The 19,583-nt window shown below is 49.1% G+C and overlaps 1 protein-coding gene across 2 annotated transcripts in view; it reads right to left on the bottom strand.

Annotated features, from left to right (window-relative positions):
- Positions 1-1,259: 1,259 nt before the first annotated feature.
- FEZ1 (fasciculation and elongation protein zeta 1) overlaps positions 1,260-19,583 on the bottom strand; it is a 45,593-nt gene continuing 27,269 nt past the window's right edge. For both annotated transcript variants that reach the window (XM_046017263.1, XM_046017264.1), the window contains exons 4-10: positions 15,383-15,469; positions 13,099-13,267; positions 10,247-10,518; positions 9,224-9,304; positions 7,423-7,498; positions 3,832-3,897; positions 1,260-1,609 (exon numbers count right to left, since the gene is read on the bottom strand). In XM_046017263.1, the coding sequence (XP_045873219.1) occupies positions 1,593-1,609; positions 3,832-3,897; positions 7,423-7,498; positions 9,224-9,304; positions 10,247-10,518; positions 13,099-13,267; positions 15,383-15,469 (768 nt within the window). In that variant the 3' untranslated portion in view covers positions 1,260-1,592. The remainder of the gene's footprint in view (positions 1,610-3,831; positions 3,898-7,422; positions 7,499-9,223; positions 9,305-10,246; positions 10,519-13,098; positions 13,268-15,382; positions 15,470-19,583) is intronic.

The following is a 19,583-nucleotide window of genomic DNA, read 5'->3' as shown; positions in this document are numbered from 1 at the left end:
CCTGCTCGGTGGTCCTGCTCCCAGAAAAGCAGGGGCCCAAGAAGTGAGAGGCAAGGCACCAGGGAGGCCTTCCATTATCACCCACATCGACCTGCAGCCTTCTGTGGGGTTGCCCACATGATAAAGTCTGGCTTTCTGTTTGGCATGTTTGGTTAGAGCAAACGCCATGCGAAGAGTGCGCGGAAAGGGGCAGTCTGACTCCACCCCTTCCGATGGTCTCTGCTTGCCAGTCTCCTCATCCGTAAAATCTGGGCAACACCATTGCCTCCTGCCACAGAGGCTCGCTCTGATGTGAGACTCGGTTACGATGGGATAGGGTCAGTGGCAGGCACATGCCAAGGGCTCAATAAAGGTTTTTGTTTTAAGACAGAGCTGTGGAGGGGCGCCTGGGTGAGCTCAGTCGTTAAGCATCTGCCTTCGGCTCAGGTCATGATCTCAGGGTCCTGCCATCGAGTCCTGCATCAGGCTCCCGGCTCAACAGGGCATCTGCTTCTCCCTCTGCCTCTGCCCCTCACCCTGCTTGTGCTCTCTCAGTCAAATAAATAAATAAAATTTAAAAAGAAGGAAAGAAAAAAGACAGCGTTGTGGGAAATCATGGGGCTACTCATGTTATTTAAGCCAGAAGATGGAAGCCAAGTTCAGGTTGCGGCGAAATCAAGGCAGCGTGCTGGTATGAAGACGACAGTCATCAAGGCTGACATTGTCTGCCACCAAGGTCAGGACAGCACCCAAGACTTGGGGCACGGGACCTCTGGGGCTACAGGAAGGGCAGGGGAGGGCACGCTTGGCCACAGGACACTACTCCCCAAGGTCACTGGAGGTGTTCAGGCAGAGCCGCAATCCCCCGAGCTGGGATGGCTTAGCACAGCTGACTCCCTCCAGCTCCTGAGCCTCCAGGTTACCGTGGAGGGGCTGGCAAGGCCAGCGTGGCCATCTCAGTGGGAGGTACGGGCTGTTCCTTGAGACCCTCTTATCTGCTAATGTCCCCATGGCCCCTCTAGTCTGACCACCCCCCCCCACCAGCGGTTCCTCTTATACATTGCATGTCTCCCTTAAAGTTGCCAAGCAGCAAGATCCTCAGGGCCAGTGGATGGCCTCCTCCTTCTGACTGTACCCATGGGCCCCACGTCAGGGCCCCTGCTCGGGACCCTCAACACCCAGTCATTGGCTGTGAGCCCCGGAACGTCATGTCAAGGCAGTCCCGCCACCGCCTTTCTCTCCAGGGTTGACACACCACGCTCCAGAGCCCATGAAGAATATTAATTAAATGAAGGTTTATTTCAAAATTAGTCTTAGAGTGTAAGCTGTTTTCGAGGGCTGGAGCCAGACTACACTGTGAGCGGGAAGGCACTCGCCTTCCTCCGCCACGGGCGGAGAGGTGCCTCCCCAGCCCTGCCCCTCGGTCATGCATCCAATGATCACTAGGACTAGAAGCCAACAGCAAAGGACCCCGCGCGCTTGCTCATGTTTAATCCAGGTTAAGCTATACACGTTTAAATACACGTCGGAGGTTACGTGGTGTCATGCAGTCCCTGGGTTGGAATGACTCTTGCTCCGTGACCTCCGTGGCAAGGCTGCCCCCAAGGGCAAGGTTAGGTAGGACAGAGCACTGCAGAGAGAAGGAGAGAGGAGAGAGGTCAAAGCCCAGCGCGGGTCAGGACCTGCCAGTCCAGGGGAGCCCCGGCCCAGAGGCGGTCCTGTCCTGAGCAGAGAGCCTCCTGCCCCCCTGGGACCCAGGGAATTACTGCCATCACACGTCTTCCTTCTGGAAGAAGGAAGAGAGGACAGGAAGGTGGCCGCCTGGTGCACCGATCCGGTCTCTGGTGCTTATCTGCCGGAGTTCAAGCCCTGGATCCGGCCTGTGCTAATTCTACGACCTTGGGGACATCGCTCTACATCTCCGCACTCGGTTCTCCGTGTGTACAACAGACAGTGCCTCTGCCTACCCCACAGGGTTGTTCAGAAGCAAACAGAAAGTGCTCAGTAAATGTTAACTAGTTTTATGAATTCACTGACATTTCCGTGGATCGTGGTGGGGAAAGGGGTCCAGTCCTCGGGCTCCCAGACTTACCCAACCCATTTCCACAGACCTCCTTTGAGAAATTGGCTTTGAAACCTTTAAGAGGCAGAAGTTCTTCCCAATGTTTAGCCTGAACTCCTTTTGCAGAAAGTTAAGACTAATCTTTCTGATCCTTTTGGAAACAATACCACCCAGAGGTTCTTATCTGAGATCCACAAGCCTACTGGAAGCATACACAGCGTCGCGCGTGCTTGTGGGCAAAGTCGAATGAAATCAGGAACCCAGACAACGGATGACCATCAGAGGATACTGTTACAGCCTGAGGGTGCGGGGCCCCCAGCCAAATTCCCATGTGCAGCTGTATTTGGAGACGGAACCTCTAAGGAGGTGACCGTAAATGTGTCACAGGACGGTGCTCTGCTCTGATCGTCCTTATAAGAGGAAACACTAGAAAGCCCTCATTCTCTCTCTTCACGTACACACAGGACAGGCCACGTGAGGACACAGCGAGAAGGTGGCTGTCTACAAGCCAAGAAAAGAGCCCTCGCTAGCAACTGGATCTGCTGGTATCCTGATCATGGACTTCTTGCCTCTGAAACTGTTGAGAAAACACATTTCTGTTGTTGAAGTGTCCCCCCCGCCCCCAACAATACCCCTTACCCCCGGTGCTATTTTGTTGTAGCAGCCTGAGCAGACTAATACAGATATTAACATCACAGAAAGAAAGACAACCGGAGAATATGTGTCTCTTAATGGAAGTTTCCCGCCACTGATCATGTAACACTTATCAAAAGATTTGAGACTGAGTCTGATCCAGCCTCTGGCTCTGCCGGCTAACAGGAAATACAAAAAATGGAAGAACATGTTAAATTAAACCATGGGGACACAACTGACGAGCAGAAGCCAAAACAAGGAAATTCTATGGGGCAAACAGCCTTGTTTCTCCAGGAAATAAATTTCAAGGAACGAAAGGAAAGGAAGGGGAACCTGTGTATATATAAAAAGAGACTCAGGAGAGATATTATCCAATTGCAATGTATGGGCTCCTCTTGGATCCTAATTCAAACAGATGAGAACATGTAAGAGGGAAATGTGAGCACTGATTGGACAAAGATATTGAGAATTTTTTAAATTTTTCTAGTTGTGATAACAATATTGTGGTTAGGTTTTTGAAAAGAGTCTTTATGTTTTAGAAATGTTCACTGAAATACTTATAGATTAAGAAAATTGATGGTTGGGATTTGCTTCAAAATCATATGGAGGGGAGAAGCGGGGGTGGGGTGTGAGTGAACAAGATCGGCCATGAATCCACGGTTGCTGAAGCAGGACAAGTACATGAGAGTCGTTATTCTCGTCACTCGGCTTTTATGTATGTTAACAGCTCCCTTAATAAAAGATAAAACAAAAGTCGGGAAAGGATGTAGCTAGGCATGACTTCAAGCAACTGAGACCAGTAAATGTAGCCCCGGGCTCTGTTTTTCCCCTACGAAATAGCCTGAACTCTCCAGAACTTTCACAATCAGGCTCATGCTGGTTCTGCAGCTCTAATGTGGAGTCGCTCTGGTGACTCCAGGGAGAAGGAAACCCCTTCTCAGGCCTCCTGGCAACATGCAAAGACAAAACCCCATTCCTGAGAGGCCTCACAATCGCCCACTGGAGGACCCTGGCCCCACGCATCCAGTGACATCTGGGCTGGCGGGACGCTCTGGGAAGGCTGAGGAATAGAGCGGGTTCCCTGCCTTCAGCAGGAGGTCTTGGGGAGGGGACCCCGGGGAAGCCCTGCTCCGGGGGCCCTGTGGGGCTGCTCTCACCTTTTAAAATGTAGTCCGTTAGCAAAGTGGGCACCTTCTCATTATCCTCCTTCATGGCAAAGAGAACTAAGGAAGGAGAGAGAGAGAAAGAGAGAGAGAGATGAGCCAAGATGCCAGCATGGCATAAAGGTCACTTCTAAGCTGACAACCCACCAACTCAGAGTGAGAAATCAAACCAACCCAGGGTGAGAAAGGAAACCAGACATCACTGAGTACGGAGCAAACATCTAGAAGGTTCTGTCAAGCATCAGCACTCCACCTGCTGATGGAGTAGAATACATCCAAAAATCAGAGTGGCCTGTTGGTGACTTTGTTTTCTTTTATCTTTTACTTTTTTTTTTTTTTTTGCTCATCTATAATCTCCACCTTATTTCCTAAGTATCTCTCTTTAATAAGCAAGAAAAGAAATAAAGCAATTTAAAAAAAGAATCAGCTTTCAGATGCTATCTAAATGTTAAGAATAACAGTCATCCCATCATTGAATCGGCAACAAAACTCTTTAGAGACATTCCATGCATGTAAACAGATATTGGAAGATTTTCTCTGATTATTACGATTATAAATTATTATTCCTATTTATTAATAACAAATGAACTTATTTTAACAAATGATTTTTTTTCTATTTTATGCCCACCACGGTGCTAGAATCTGTGGAAGTGCAAAAGATTTACGGACCCTCGAGGAGCTCATGGATTCCTCATTGAGACTTCTGATGATTTACACACATACAAGGCAAACAAGAGGGAAGTTACGAAAGCATAAAAGCTTTTTTTTATGGAAGTTTTGAAAATAGTTTTTTCTGTTATTAAACGAGGTGCCCCTTTCTCATGTTCATAATACATATTGTGGAAGTCAGCTTTGTAGAAAATCTTTTAAGAATGTTGTTGGACTTTGTTTACAATATCAAAAAATGATGGCAGGAGAGAGTGCAGGATTTTGCATCACACGTGGCTTTAAATAAGCCACGGCGTATCTATCCCATGTAGTCTTATAGACCGCTATGAAAAATGAGCAACAGATTCACGGGTTCAAGACATATTTACCGGGGAAGCAAGAAGGCTGCAGAGCATCGTGGACTCGCTTGGAAATGAATAAATCAATGCTAATATTCATAGAAAAAGTCTGGAAGAATGTGCGTGAATCTGTTAAGACTGGTTATCTCTGGGTACGAGACCACAGGGGATGTTCCTTTCTATACGCTGTTTCTGCACGGTCTGGTCTTCTTCAGGGAGTACGTTCTGCTTTTCTGCAAATAAAGGTCAGCCGGCACCGGTCACCAGGAGGAGGCAGCCTCGGCAGTATAGGGGACGGATCTCCATCCTGTTCTATGGCCCTGCTCTCTACTGATGCCGCTGCCTCGCTTCAGGTCGGCATGAGATAGTGGCGTGAGTTAGTGGCCAGGTCCCGAGGCAGGAAAGAGCCTGAAACTGGGGCCCTCCGGGTCTTGGTTTCTTTTACTCCTTCCGTAGTTTTAGACGTGTATTCGTGTCAACCTAACAGGCTGCAAGTACTTTACAACTGAATATGGGCGCACCAAGTGCCGCTCCAAGAAGACAGCTATGGGGGTGCCTGGGTGGCTCAGTCAGTTAAGCATCTGCCTTTGACTCAGGTCATGATCCCAGAGTCCTGGGATCGAGCTCCACCTCCAGCTCCCTGCTCAGTGGGGCATCTCTTTCTTCCCTTCCCCATACTGGTGCGTGCTCTCTCCCTCTCTCTCTTTCTCAAATAAATAAATAAAATCTAAAAAGAAGAAGAAGAAGACAGCTGTAAACATGCAACCCTTGCTTTCAGCCAATGTGTATCTAAGTTTATTGCTAAAGTCCAAAATGTATAGAGCTGGTCCAGGGCCTGCGCCTTTGGTTCAGGAATAAAGAAGAGACATTCACAGATCCATATGAGGACTGGCCAAAAAAAAAAGAAAGCTTTTATAACCTGCCGCAGAATTCACATTCAGGAAAGATGGCAGTTTTTTTCTTTTAAAAAGAATAAAATATTGGAATGTGGTGTACCCACATGATAGAAGAGAGAGCCATAAAAAGAATGTTAACCAAATGTTAACTGATATGACTAAAATCATGATAGAAAATTTTATAGCCAGTATAATCCCAAGTATGTGGAGAAGACATAAAACATTATGGCTGAAAACACCAAAATAGTAACCACAGTGGAGGGGACAATGAATTATTTATTTTCTTTTGTTCACTGTTCTGTATTTCCAAACTATTCTAAATGATGGAAACACTCCAATTAAAATTTTCTAAACGGACCTGAAACATGTAAATAAACGCACAGTTTCTTAATTAAAATGAAAGGATTTCGCGCTAAATTCCTGAATGGGTATCTGTAATAAATTTATAGCTCTTCCTTTAAAAAAAAAAAAAAAACCATGATCGAGTACTTTACATATATCAACCTTCGTAAGCTGTCCAAATTATTTTCCAAATGCTTACTGCTTGTGAAAACACAAACACCTATAAATGTCAGTTCGCTTCTGTCTGCTCCCTTGGAAAAAAGTCTTAGTGCATATTTATGCAAATAGAGGAGTTTAAAAGGAGTGAAGAAGATGCCAATGTACTTTGAGTTGAAAATTCCAGATTCTCAAGGACGCGGTATCCATGGATGTAGCCAGGGTTTCTGTTTACCAGAACCGCCTGCTTTGGTCCCCAGATTGATAACAATGAAAATGTCTGGTCACCTTTATAGCCCAGGGTGGGCGGGAGGCAGAGGGGGGCAGCAGGTGTCTGTCTTCCTCTGCAGAACAGAAGCAGCTCCTCCTGCCCTCCCCCCGCGCTAGCCTGATGCTCAAGTCCTTCCCTCCCAGGCAAAGGCAGGGCGCCCCTGGGCTGGACAGGCCCGGTGACTCTGTCACTCCGCGCAGTTCACGGTTGCCAGGGAGATGGACATTCCTGTGATTCACTGCGCCTGCCGCCCCGTCTCAGCCTCAGATTTTTCTCTTCCTAAAAGAATCAGGCTGACCCTGATGGCTGATCCCAAGAGCCCCCTGCCTTTTGGGGGTTGTTGCATTTGATGTACATGAAGAGATTTTGCCTACAGACGGCTCTTTGTCACACACGGGTTTCTCCCATCGCTCAGGATGTTTGTTAATATTTGACAATAGAGCCAAAGCAGAGGAGAGGAGGCAGTCGTTTCCTGGAAGGAAAACTATTCTTTCCTGTCCCCCACTCCTGCCACCCAAGAAACCTTGCTTCTCCTTAAACAATGCAGCCAGCCCCATCGACCAAGCCTCCTGCTGTGGGGCCATAGGTGGGACGAAGCAACAGCAAGCTCTTGCCAAGAGAACAGACAAGGTGGAGAAGGCAAGGCTTTGAGAACTGTGGGGTGAGCCCCCACCCGCCCCCAACCTCTTCCACCAACTCATTCCTTCCTGGCAAGGCTTTGCCCTTTACAAGGAAACAGGGACACAACCAGACGGCTCCGTGTGCCACTGCAGAGCACTGTAGCTTTGCCCCCGCTCAGGCGGGGAGTGACACAGGGACACGGAGCCCAGTTCCACCCATCTAACGCTGCCCCTTACGGGGAGGGAGGGACAGGAGCGGGCGGTCCGTCTCTCTGAGGATGAGAGGAACTCACTGTTTGTCAGCATCTGGAGATCTTCCACTGACGGGGGCAAGGCCTTCTTCTCATAAGGGATGACCGTGTTCAGATACTACAAGACAAACATACAAACATGCCAGGCAGGGCTGGAGACACAAGTGTGGTCCCTCCGCAGGTGAGACCCGTGGACAGTTCGCACGGGGACTGTGATCGTCTCTCCCAGATGTGCTCCATGGAAATTGACAGGCACAGCAACACCCATGATACTCCGCACACCCCTACCTCGGTACCCTTTCCTGTCTCTGTCAAAAGTCCCTAAAAGGGGCACCTGGGTGGCTCAGTGGGCTAAATCCTCTGCCTTCAGCTCAGGTCATGATCTCAAGGTCCTGGGATCGAGCCTCTGCTCAGCAGGGAGCCTGCTTCCTCCTCTCTCTCTGCCTGCCTCTCTGCCTACTTGTGATCTATCTGTCAAATAAATAAATAAAAATCTTTTTTAAAAAAAGAAAGAAAGAAAGTCCCTAAAAGTAAGACTTTCCCACATCAGCCCTCCATTCCATCGAACACATTTCTTCGGACAACCAGAAGCTCTTGGATATTTAGGAATCCTGGGGAGATTTTTCTCCTTCAGGCTGAGCACAGAGAACATTCTAAAGGCAGATTATACTTTTGTGTGCTTGGGCAGGCAATATGAAATCAAACAGTCCCTCTTTTGTCAAAAGTGACCAGGGAGAGAAGCTCAACCCCGCCCTTGGTCTTGGACGTTGGGTTTGCTCCCTCTGCTGGATGTGAGGTGCTTCTACAACAAGATCATCTTGGCCCTGTGGGGCCCAAGAACAGGGTACCCGGAAAGCTCCTGAAGGTTGGGGGGTTGGGGGGTTGGGGGGATTGGGTAGCCTGGGGGACTGAGTGAGAAGAGCTGCAGCTCAAACACCAGAAGACTTCTCTTTTGGTCTTGGTTCTGCTCCTAGCGGTGCGGTCTTGAGAGAAGACCTAATCTCTCCAGATCTTAGTTCTGCAAAACGAGGGGAGCAGGTTCCATGTTCCCAGAATCTCCTCCCATGCCACAGTGCCAGAATTCTCACCCTTAGGATTCAGCTACAAGGATGTCTAACACGTACACAATTACATGCACGCTCTCCACGATCTCAAGCTTGTCCCTTCGATCAGGTTATGCACCTCCTGAGGGCAGGGCCCAGAACTTACTCACCTTTGTGCCTGAGGGCTCGGCAACAGCTCAAAAAAAAACAAAACAAAACAAAACCCAGTTTCACCCTTTAAAAGACACTGTTCCTTCTTAAGAGTGGAAGAAGATGATGGGGCGCCTTGTTGGCTCAGTCAGCTACACGTCTGCTTTGGCTCAGGTCACGATCCCAGTGTCCTGGGATCAACTCCCGCATTGGGCTCCCTGCTTCTCCCTCTCCCTCTGCCCACACCCCCTGCTGCTCGCGCTCATGCTCTCTCTTACTCTATCCCAAATAAATAAGTTAAATTAAAAAAAAAAAAAAAGAAGGGTGCACCTGGGTAGCTCAGTGGGTTAAGCCTCTTCCTTCAGCTCAGGTCATGTTCTCAAGGTCCTGGGATCAAGCCCCGCATGAGGCTCTCTGCTCAGCGGGGAGCCTCCCCTCTCTCTCCCTGCCTGCCTCTGTACCTACTTGTGATCTCTCTCTCTCTCTGTCAAACAAATAAATAAAATCTAAAAGAAGAAGAAGAAGAGTGTAAGAAGATGTTCAGACCTCCCTTTGCCCAAGGGCTAGTGAATCACCGCGTCCTGTTCTGCAGGGGAGGCCGGGTTGCAAGGGTCCAGGAGGAAAGCTGGGAGCCGGGGAACGGCGGGTACCTGTTTGTCTGTCCCTGAGGAGCCGAAGGTCTGGCGGATGCCGCTCTGCAGAATGTTGGAGATGCCTTCCATGCTGAAACGCTGGGGAGAGGACGGGCAGGGCTCAAGAACAAATGCTTCCTGCTCCATAGTCATCGCTCCCCGGGGACGTGGGTGTCCTCCCTAAGCTACCCAGACCCACCGGCCACCCCCTGTCCCAGATAACACCTGAGCTAACAAATAGGCCAAAACTTAAAGCTGAGCTTTGCAAGAACCAAGAGTCGAGTCTCAGAGACTCTTATCTTAGTCCCTTGGGGCAATGTGTCCTCCTGCCCTTTCCTGGTTTCCTCCTTTCAGCCTCCTCAAGGACAGAGAAGAATAAAGCAGACACGTATGCCTGGGACAGATGATGACACAGCATCTTAGAGAGGAAAACAAAGTGTCCGGCCACTGGGAAGGGCAGATGTAAGCAAAGCTACCGTCCATATCTGGGAAGCCTTTACCAAAACGCACAAGCCTAGGCCCAATTCGGGACGTCTGGGACAGAGCCTCGGCCAAGGTGTTTGGAACAATCTCCTTGGAGGATTCATTTTCCGGAGCTTCCCTGATCAAGAACCAGGGGTCTGAAGAATCCTCTCAGGCTCCCAGCAAGGTGTCCGAATTTGCAACCCCCTCCCGTCATCCTGAGAGCAGTCAGGACGGGTAGCCGGGATGCTGACCTGAGTCCCAGGCACAGTGCCCTCAGTACTAACTGTCTTCCCCCCTCTTTCTAAGGTCTTGCCTCAGGGAGCACAGGCCACACGCAAGTATTTTCCAGTGTCCACATCCAGTGTGCCCCTACTAGACCGAGGTCCTCAAGAGGAGGAAAGGAGAAAGGGAGGCCTTCTTTCTCTTTATAGCCCTACTGTTTGCCCATGGTCCTGCTCACAGCCCCTGCTAGTCCAGGTCTGCTTATGGGTCCTGCGCAGGCTTGGTACTGGGGCTGGACAGGGTGAGGACCGGAGGCCGGGCGCACCTCCTCTTCCCGCGGGGGGCTTCACATACCTTGAGAGGCATCTGGTTTCCCTTCTCTATCCGGCTGCTTTGCAGGCTCAGACCTTTCTCTTTCCGCCTCTTCTTCATCAGTTCCCGCTGCTCCTTCTGCTTGTTCTGAACCTCGATAAGCACCGTGATGAAGGAGTTCTTCACTTCCTTCTCGAACTCCAGCTCGTCCCGGCGGGCCAGCTGCTGCACCAGCTCCTCCGAGAAGTCCCGGATGGCGCCCTCCACCTGGTCCAGCAGCTCGGTCAGCTCCGACCCAGACATGTGCCTTAGACCTGCAGGGGGAGACCGACCTGCAGATGACCACTGCCTCCGAGCCAGAACCCACTGGATGGCTCCTGGGGCCATGTCTCCCAAGGGGACCCCTCCCACCTCCTTACAGGACGGGGAATTTAGGGGCATCCCCAGGAAGGAAGGGACCCATATACAAAGGCCAAAGTGAACACCGCTCTCAGGAAAACAGAAGAGGAAGAAGAAACAGCCCCCACAGAAACCCATGGACTCCATTCACAAAAATGTGCATGGACAGGGACACCGGGGGTGCTCAGTTGGTGAAGCATCTGCCTTTGACTTCAGGTCATGATTCCAGGCTCCTGGGTTCAAGCCCCATGCTGTTGGGCTCCTTGCTCAGTACGGAGCCTGCTTCTCCCTCTGCCTGCTCTGCCTGCCTCTCCCCCTACTTGTGCTCTCTCTCTAACAAATAAATAAATAAAATCATTTTTTAAAATGTTCATGGAGGGGTGCCTGGGTGGCTCAGTGGGTTAGGGCCTCTGCCTTCGGCTCAGGTCATGATCCCAGGGTCCTGGGATCAAGCCCCGCATTGGGCTCCTGCTCAGCAGGGAGCCTGCTTCCCCTCCTCTCTCTCTACCTGCCTCTCTGCCTACTTGTGATCTCTGTCAAATAAATAAATAAAAATCTTTTTTAAAAATAGAATAAAAGGGCGCCTGGGTGGCTCAGTGGGTTAAAGCCTCTGCCTTCGGCTCGGGTCATGATCTCAGGGTCCTGGGATCGAGCCCCGCATCGGGCTCTCTGCTCCGCAGGGAGCCTGCTTCCTCCTCTCTTTCTGCCTGCCTCTCTGCCTAGTTGTGATTTCTCTCTGTCAAATAAATAAAATATTAAAAAAAAAAATAGAATAAAATTGTGCATGGGCAGGGGTGCCTGGGTGGCTCAGTGGGTTAAGACTCTGCCTTCAGCGTGGGTCATGATCTCGGGGTCCTGGGATCGATCCCCATATCGGGTTCTCTGCTTAGCGGGGAGTCTGCTCCCCACTTCCCCTCTGCCTGCCTCTCTGTCTGCTCGTGATCTCTCTCTCTGTCAAATAAATAAAATCTTTTTTAAAAAATGTGCATGCACAGGCATGTGACTTTTTGATCCCTTCTTCCTCTTCCTAGTTTTCCTCTGTGTCTCTGATATTCCTGGTGCAAAATGGGTCAAGGATCGGGGGAGAAAACATTCAGAGGAGGTTTTGGGCATATGTACTGCAGAGCAGGAGAGAGGTGGTGTTTGTCCCAAGAACTGATCAAGCTCTAGCCAGCCAGCAATCTCAACACACGGGTCTGAGGCCCCCTTCACCCCACGGTTCCGCACAGCAGCCCAGAAATTCAGAAACGAGGGAAATGTGCGGCTGACTGGGACCAAACGCTGAAAAGCACACCTGGGCTGGCCAGTACCGAGCCTGCTGTCAGGGAAAAGGGAAAGGAAGCTGAGATAATGGGATACAGGTAACTTTGTGGTAAATTCTTGTCCCCTCAGATTTCTTCATTTAAAATAGATTGGGGGTGGGAGGTGGGGAGTGCGTCTGGGGTCAGTCTGTAGAACCTGCAACTCTCCATCCCAAGGTTACAAGTTCAAGCCCCACGGTGGGCATAGAGCCTACTTAAAAAAAAAAAAAAAAAAAATTATCTGGGGGGCTGGAGAGTGAGCATCTTCTCACATTTGTCCCTTTCTAACATCTTTAGTTCCTGCCCCAGCACCCATTTTACTTCTCTGTTCTGTTTCTGCCATGGCCTGTGGATTTGCTGACTCGGTTCGCCCTCCCCCTTTATTCTGCTCTTTGGAGCTGTCCCCCTCCTTCTGCCCTTGCCATGTCCCCGTGCACTTGAGTTGTTTTCCTGAGTCTTCGTGGAGCCCGGCTATGTTTGGGGCCTTTGTGTGGCTGAGAACAGCCTGAATAGAGCTCCGCAGCCAAATCAGCCCCGTCATCGCGAGCACATTCCTTCGGCTTTTGCCCTCGCCCGGCCTCTGCTCTTAGGAGCCACAGAGTCTCAGTTCCTCAGACAGCCTCCATTTTCACCCGTGTTCGGACCTCGTCACCTGCCCGGCCCGCCTTCCCTCTGCCATGTTTCTAAGTCCCCACCGGCCCACACGTGCGCCTCCTCCCCGGGAAGGGAGGTTTTCTGGGTGGTTCTGTTTCCCCAACAGCGGCATCCAACAAGCCACCTCGCTTCTCAGTGCCCTCAACTACCCCAACCCGCATGGAGCTGGGGTGGGGATGAAATGAGATGATACACAGAGACTCTGAGAACTGGGTCTGGCACATAGAGATCTTTCCAGAAATACCAGCTGCCATGGTTATTACCTTTTTCCTTGATTTCATGGGAGCCTCATTTTGGACGGGGGGTTCTGATTTCTTCTGCTCGTTCTGCTTTCATCTTCATCTTTGCTTGGTTTTACCATTTTGAGTGTGCTCGACTGCCTTTCTCCCCACCCCCAAAATTTGCTAACTTCTCTCCTGACGCCCAATAGGAAAGTGGTTGCCAACTCCCTGGGTTGGAGGTCCGACTAGCTACATGTGAAGCGGATGCTCACAGGCAGGAGGGTCCATCCTGGGCAAGCCCGCCCGCCGGGCCCCTCACCTTCATAGGACCAGTTGTTGTTGAAGGTCTGGGTCAAGGCCTGCATCTCCTGCAGGAGGATGGAGTCTGCCTGGGAGGAGGTTTCTCCCTCATCCTCCTCTTCCAGGACCTCCTCTTCTTCCTCAGGGTCTGGGGAGTTCTGCATCATTTCTTCGATCTCCTCAATCACCTGAAGAAGGTACGCAAGAGAGTGCTAACTCTGGTCTCTGCCGGGGGGACATCCTGGCTCGGATTTGGGTCAGTTAAGGATGTTTCTAATTTGCTGCCTATAAGATTCCTAAAGCAACACTGTTATTTAATAAATATTGAATAATAATAAAAACAGATCTGACCAAAGGCTTACATACACTCTTCCGTTAATGTAAAGCACTCTAAAATGTGAAATCTCTTCCAAGAACACCATTTAGATGAGTGCTTTATTGGAAATAAACTCCTCTTTCAGGAACCAAAGCAGAGCTGCCTGGAAGGGAACATTTACTTCAATGTGCTGAGCACTTTATTTCTAAGTGGGAAAACACTTTATCCCCCCGACTTTAACACAAAACCCAGCCCATTAATTGTTACAGTGCTTATGCTGTTCCTAGACCAACTCAAAATGGGGAGGCTTTTTTTTTTTTAGGTAGAGGAAATTTCTCCAGAATTCACCTAGGTAGGAGCTAAAGCTGCATAGCCACAAATGCCAAAAAAGCTAAAATAACAAAAGGGTAGGTGGGGTCTGGAGAGCAGAAAGGAACCAAGGAACCCAGCAGTAATCTCCCCTCTTATTAGGGATCTGTGCCTACAAGAGAGAGCTAAATCAGAGGATTGCCAGAGGAAGACAGGAGAGCTGCTCTGTTCATTAACTGAAGAAAATGGAAGAAGCAAAGACAATGTGAAAGGCGTCCATGGATGGGTCTGGTCACGACAGGGCACTCATGCATTTGTCTGTCCTTGATTCTGTGATGGGTTCAGGCTCCTGGCCCCTGGGCTGGGTGCTCTCTGAGGCAGGCTTCTTCACGTCAGCTGGACCAAGGACAAGAGGACTTAGGGTGCCCGCCTGAAGAGTAATTTCTATTTTATTCTTTCTATTTTATTCCCACACCTTCTCACTTCCATTCAGCAAATTTAGGGAATACTTAGTCTTTGCTTCCTGAAAGCCATTTATAAAATGCAAGCAAACGACAAGCCCCCTTCAGAAATTTGACGGCTGACTTTTCTCCTCTCACAGAGAACTTTTCGCTAACCTTGGATCACTGAATTGTATTCCTCCTACAATTCACAAGAAGAGCTGTCAGGCCTCTTCTCTTTTCATCTGGTGCCCTTCAATCTCTTGACCCTTACCTGTTTATATCCCACCTTTTTGCCTCAGATCTGAAAGAGTTCCTTTGGCCAAAAAGTGCTTTCTGGCACCACAGGCTCCTGGCAGAGCTTTTTCGGAACTACTCTGTGAAACCTTGTATGGTTCCTGCTCAAAAAGTTGCCCAGAAATATTCATTGACCAAAAAGTTGAAAAAAGAATCCAGAGACCCAAGATGATTCCCTCCTAAGTAATAAATGACTAAAGCCAACATTTAACTAATTCAATCAAAGGTCAAGCACTATCTTTTTTTTTTTTTTTTAATTAAACAAAGACACAACTGTCCATGAAGACTCCTTTTAGAAAGCTCAGCATTTTGGGTATTCTGTGAAATATGAGAAAATACCCATTGTACAAAAGCCTCAACTGTCACCTCTATTTTTGCAAGAATAAGTCTTTGGCACCCTCATTTAAGTGTCTTGACTCTTCTTTTTTTCCATTTTATTTCTTTTCAGTGTTCCAGTATTCATTGTTTATGCACCACACCCAGTGCTCCTTGCAATACATGTCCTCCTTAATACCCACCACCAGGCTCACCCAAACCCCCACCCACCCTCCCCTCCAAAACCCTCAGTTTGTTTCTCAGAGTCCACAGTCTCTCATGGTTTGTCTCCCCCTCTGATTGCCCCCAACTCACGTAATGAGATTGCACTCTGAGGCTTAGCAAGAACTGAAGCCAGTCAACACCGGGCCTATCTCTGGCTATAATCAAACATGAATCCCGCCCAACCCGAGGATCAGGAATTATGTTCCTATTCACTGCAGGTGGGTAAACGGAGGCCTAGAGAGAAATGAATTCCCTTACCCAGACACTCCAAGTCATCGACCCAGGCAACCATGAGACCATATATTTGTCTTTTGCTTTAAATGGACACGACACGTATGTACTTAGACTTTTTCTTGATCCAAAGAACAAAAAGTCCCAAGAACCAAGAGAAACATTCATACCTGATCTGCTGTGAGTAGAGGCTCCTCATTGATACCAGAATCATGTTCACTCTTCTCATTGAACTCTTCCTCTTCTTTCTCATGGATCTGAAGGGGGGTGGGGCGTGGAATTCTGATTGATCATCAGCAGAACTAGGGTTCTCTTTACTGTCTGGTCTCTAGAGCAGATGACATGGACTGAGAGGCCCCTCCGGCCATCCGCTGTGTGAGGAGGGAATCTGAAGAGATGCCCAGAGTTTCATCCAATTCCAAACACACCCCTTCTGCACAGCATGCCTCCCCGAGTCCAGCAAGAGCGTCTGACTCAAAGGGAGGAGCACTGTTCCTTAGCCCACGGATGGGTTGTCCCTGCATGAACAAGGTGAGTGATACCTCAACCAATTCCAGCATCAAAGCCTCTCTTACTTAGACGAGGAGTTTCAGTCTGGGGGGTTGTTTCCAGAGTGCACTGGTTGCGGCATTTTAAGGGGTGGGTTGTTCCAGTCCAAAGAGTCAAGCTTTGACTGGACTGGACGCAAGTCCACCCTGTGACGGGAATCTAGGCGTGAGGTCACGGCTGCTGAAGGGGGTGCTGAAGCTATGTGAGACGTGCCAGGGAACAGCCCGACCACGTGAACTGAGGCCCGGAACAAACGACAACAACAATATCGAGACAGGTGTCCTGTTCCTCCGAGATCTCACAGTGCCAAGTAAGGTTCTGGAAGTTCACAACCACTGAGAGTCTAGAGGTTGCAATCCAACAAGATATTCACAGCACATCTGGCTTTCCTAACCATATCCCAAATGGCCACTGCCCGGTATTTATGTTCAAATCCTGCACAAAATCAACCCCTAAGCCACCCAACAATTTGTCTATGTCTGGAAGTCCGATCTGAAAGTCATTTAGGCACCGGCGAGGGGTGCCTCCAGGAGATCTTTCTGCAGAGACACCTCTCATCCAGGAATCAACTGGACTTGCTTGTGGGTAGCTGGCATGCTGATGGGCCGCTTTCCTGGGATTACGTTTCTGCTCTTCCAACAGTGGATGCCCGGTTCCCTCCCGAGCAACCATGTCAGAGATAAGCCATCCTCAGAAACTTCTCCCCTAGTCTCTGAGCTCCACCTTGCCAGACATGCCTAACAAAACACATCACCTTCCACCGAGGTTTGCTTAAAACCAGGACTCTGTCATTAAAAAAATTAATCAAATGCATCTTAAATGCCATCTGCGCTCCACGTGGGTAAGGGGGAGGGAAGGGAGGTAACGGGATCATCCGAGGGGCTCATGTGCCAGATGGCGACATCTATTTCTGCTGGCGAGCCCCGATGCTCCTCTCTCTTCCAGGTCTACCACCTGTGGTAGTCGCCTGGCTTCTGCACTCCCCGCTCTGCCAAACGAAGCCCCTGGAACCTCAGTTTGTTCATGACTACACGGCTAGGGCAAACTTTCTCAGGGCCAGAAAGGCCTGTGCTGGAAGTCACGCTCACCCTGGGAGAAACAGAGTTCCTCATTTTCTGTTTGGATTCTTTTTTATAAGCGAGTGTTAGTCTATAACCAGAATTTTTTTTTTGGGGGGGGGACAATATAGTATTCTAAAGATGGAAGGTTTCATTTTCTGAGACATGGCCAGTTTCCACTGTTAGTAGAGCATCGCTGAGCTAAGCCTTCCCCCTTCAGGAGTTCTTCCTTCTGAGTTCCTGGCAGAAGGCGGAGAGGAAGCTTCTAGGGATAGACCCTCTTGTCATTTTGTTATTGAACCTGAACAGAGGTGCATGGATCCCTCTTAGAGCCGTCTCTCCTCTCCCCGGCTCTGGCACAAAGCCTACAGGTCTGACTTGTCAGGCTTGGGTGAAAAAAAGACCTGAAAATCACCTATAATCACTGATAAGTTTCCCTGAGTTCTAGGACTGTGGGAGCTGCACCTACCCCACGCTTCCTCAGACCTCAGAAGTGTGCCATAAGAAGTAAAATAGGAAAAGCAAACACAAAGTACTTAAAGGAAGCCCTGGCTCCTTCCCTCTCCCCAGTGTGGACAATTCCCTGCCTCTGCTTTCATCATACCCAACCTGTATCTGGCCTTTCCTCTTCCCTCTCTAGGTCTCCAGTTCTCGTCCCTCGGCACCTTCTCTAGGGCTCCTCCCACATTTCCTCCCAGACCTCACAGACTCTGTTCCACCTTGACCCCTCTGTCTCAACAAGCCCTCTCCTCTTACAAATGCCACTGAGAGGACCCCGACCTGCCGACCTGCCCTTCCTTATCGTGACAGTATCTTGTGCAGAGAGTATAAAGCTGGATGGGGACTAACAGAGGAAAAGAGAAAGAATTTTGAAAGATGACGGCACTTATATATAGGGATAGGATTATGTGATTTACACACACACACTTATGCAGGCGGAAGAGTGTATGTATACTCCAATCCTTTTTTTTTTTTTAATTAAAAAATTTTGTTAAGATTTTACTTATTCGACAGAGAGATCACAAGTAGGCAGAGCAATAGGCAGAGGGAGAGGGGGAAACAGGCTCCCCATTGGGCAGGGAACCCGATGCGCGGCTTGATCCCAGGACCCTGGAATCATGACCCGAGCCCAAGGCAGATGCTTAACCCACTGAGCCACCCAGGCGCCCCTACTCTTATTCTTAATATATGACAGAGACCTAGAAATTGCCACAGGGAGTTCCTTTAGCCTCTCAGGTGACAATGAGAAGGCTAAAGCCACAAACAACTTGCAGGCCAGGTCATCTGGGGCTGAATTTCTCTGTAGACTGAAACTCCAGTTGGTTCCACACTGTAGAAGTGAACTATGGCTCTTCCAAGAAATATCATTCTTCCAAGAGACTTCTTTCCAGAATGGAGGAGAGAAGACCTAGGGGCAGAAAATGTCTGGCCATCTTCCTCCCCGGCAAGCTGTTTCTTCCTTTTGCTTTCCGTAAAGGGTGTGCCCTTAAGGGGGTGATATGGTAGCTTAAAGCTTGACAGTAAATGAGGGAATCTTCCCTGGGCCCTAACTGCCACTAAATCTTGCCGCACAAAGTCTGCGTGAGGACTAAAATGACGCTGAGTCCTTGTGTTCAATAGCGACTGTTAGCCATGGGCTCTCATCAGAGCAATCCAGATGATTCTAGTCACAAGAAAGGGAGTCTCCACTGCCTTGTATTTCCCTCCCCTTATCACAATTGTCCCACATAGGTGGTTCCTTCTTGACCAAAATTAAGAAAACAAAGATCCATTTTCACCTTCGCTCAACAAGTTTAAAAAAAAAAAAAATCCACGGCAGGCACCCAGCCCGAAGAAAGGACAACTACATCCCTTCATGCTTGTGAACAACCAGAAAACATCTGTGTGGGGTTAAGTCAGTGCCTCTTGAATCCCCACAGCAAGACGCACCAGAGCATAGCAAACAGCATGTAGACAACAGACGTTTCTGGGAAGAATTAATGAACAAATAATAAAAGCAAGAAGAATGGTCGCACGATCACCTCCTATAGTCAGTCCCACTCCACACACAACCTAGCTGCTCAGTTACCTGGAAAACAGAAGGGCTGGACTCACTGTCTGGACTTTTTTTCTCTTGAGCGTATTATTTTGACCTAAAAATATAAGAATATACTTGTTTTTCCCCAAGCTCTTAACGTAAGGTCAATGCCTTTTTCTCCATGATGGGTCTCTGAATAGAGGTTCCACATTGTCTTTCTTCTATCATCCCCATCAGTACACCATTTTTTAAGTGGGCCCTCATTCCCATTTTTTTTTAAGATTTTATTTATTTATCTGAGAGAAAGCAAGAACAAGAAAGAGAGAGACAGAGGGAGAGCATGCAGGGAGAGGGAGAAGCAGACCCCCTGCTGAGCAGGGAGCCCGATGCAGGGCTCGATCCCAGGACCCTGGGATCATGACCTGAGCTGGAGGCAGATGCTTAACGGACAGAGCCACCCAGGTGCCCTCCATTTTTTTTAATAACAGAAGGAAGACACGTAGGGGATTGAGCACACATGTTTATCTCCTCTTCCTTCTGAAACCCTACTGAAGTGAGAGCAAAAGGACCAAAAGAGAATATCCTACCGGGACAAAACAAACCAAGGAAAGACAACAGTGAACGAGATGCCAGAAAGCAGATGCTGAGCTAGCAGGCTAGAGGGTTAAGCCCTGTGGGAGAAAGCTTCCCAAAGTATGTGCTTTCACCCCCAAAATGCCCAAAGGCTCAGGAATTGGAGACTCCGGG

Source organism: Meles meles, chromosome 8 (genome assembly GCF_922984935.1).
Source record: "Meles meles chromosome 8, mMelMel3.1 paternal haplotype, whole genome shotgun sequence".
In the NCBI taxonomy this organism is placed as follows: Eukaryota; Metazoa; Chordata; class Mammalia; order Carnivora; family Mustelidae; genus Meles; species Meles meles.
The sequence above is the reverse complement of the archived record's forward strand: the minus strand, read 5'-3'. Positions and strand labels throughout refer to the sequence as shown.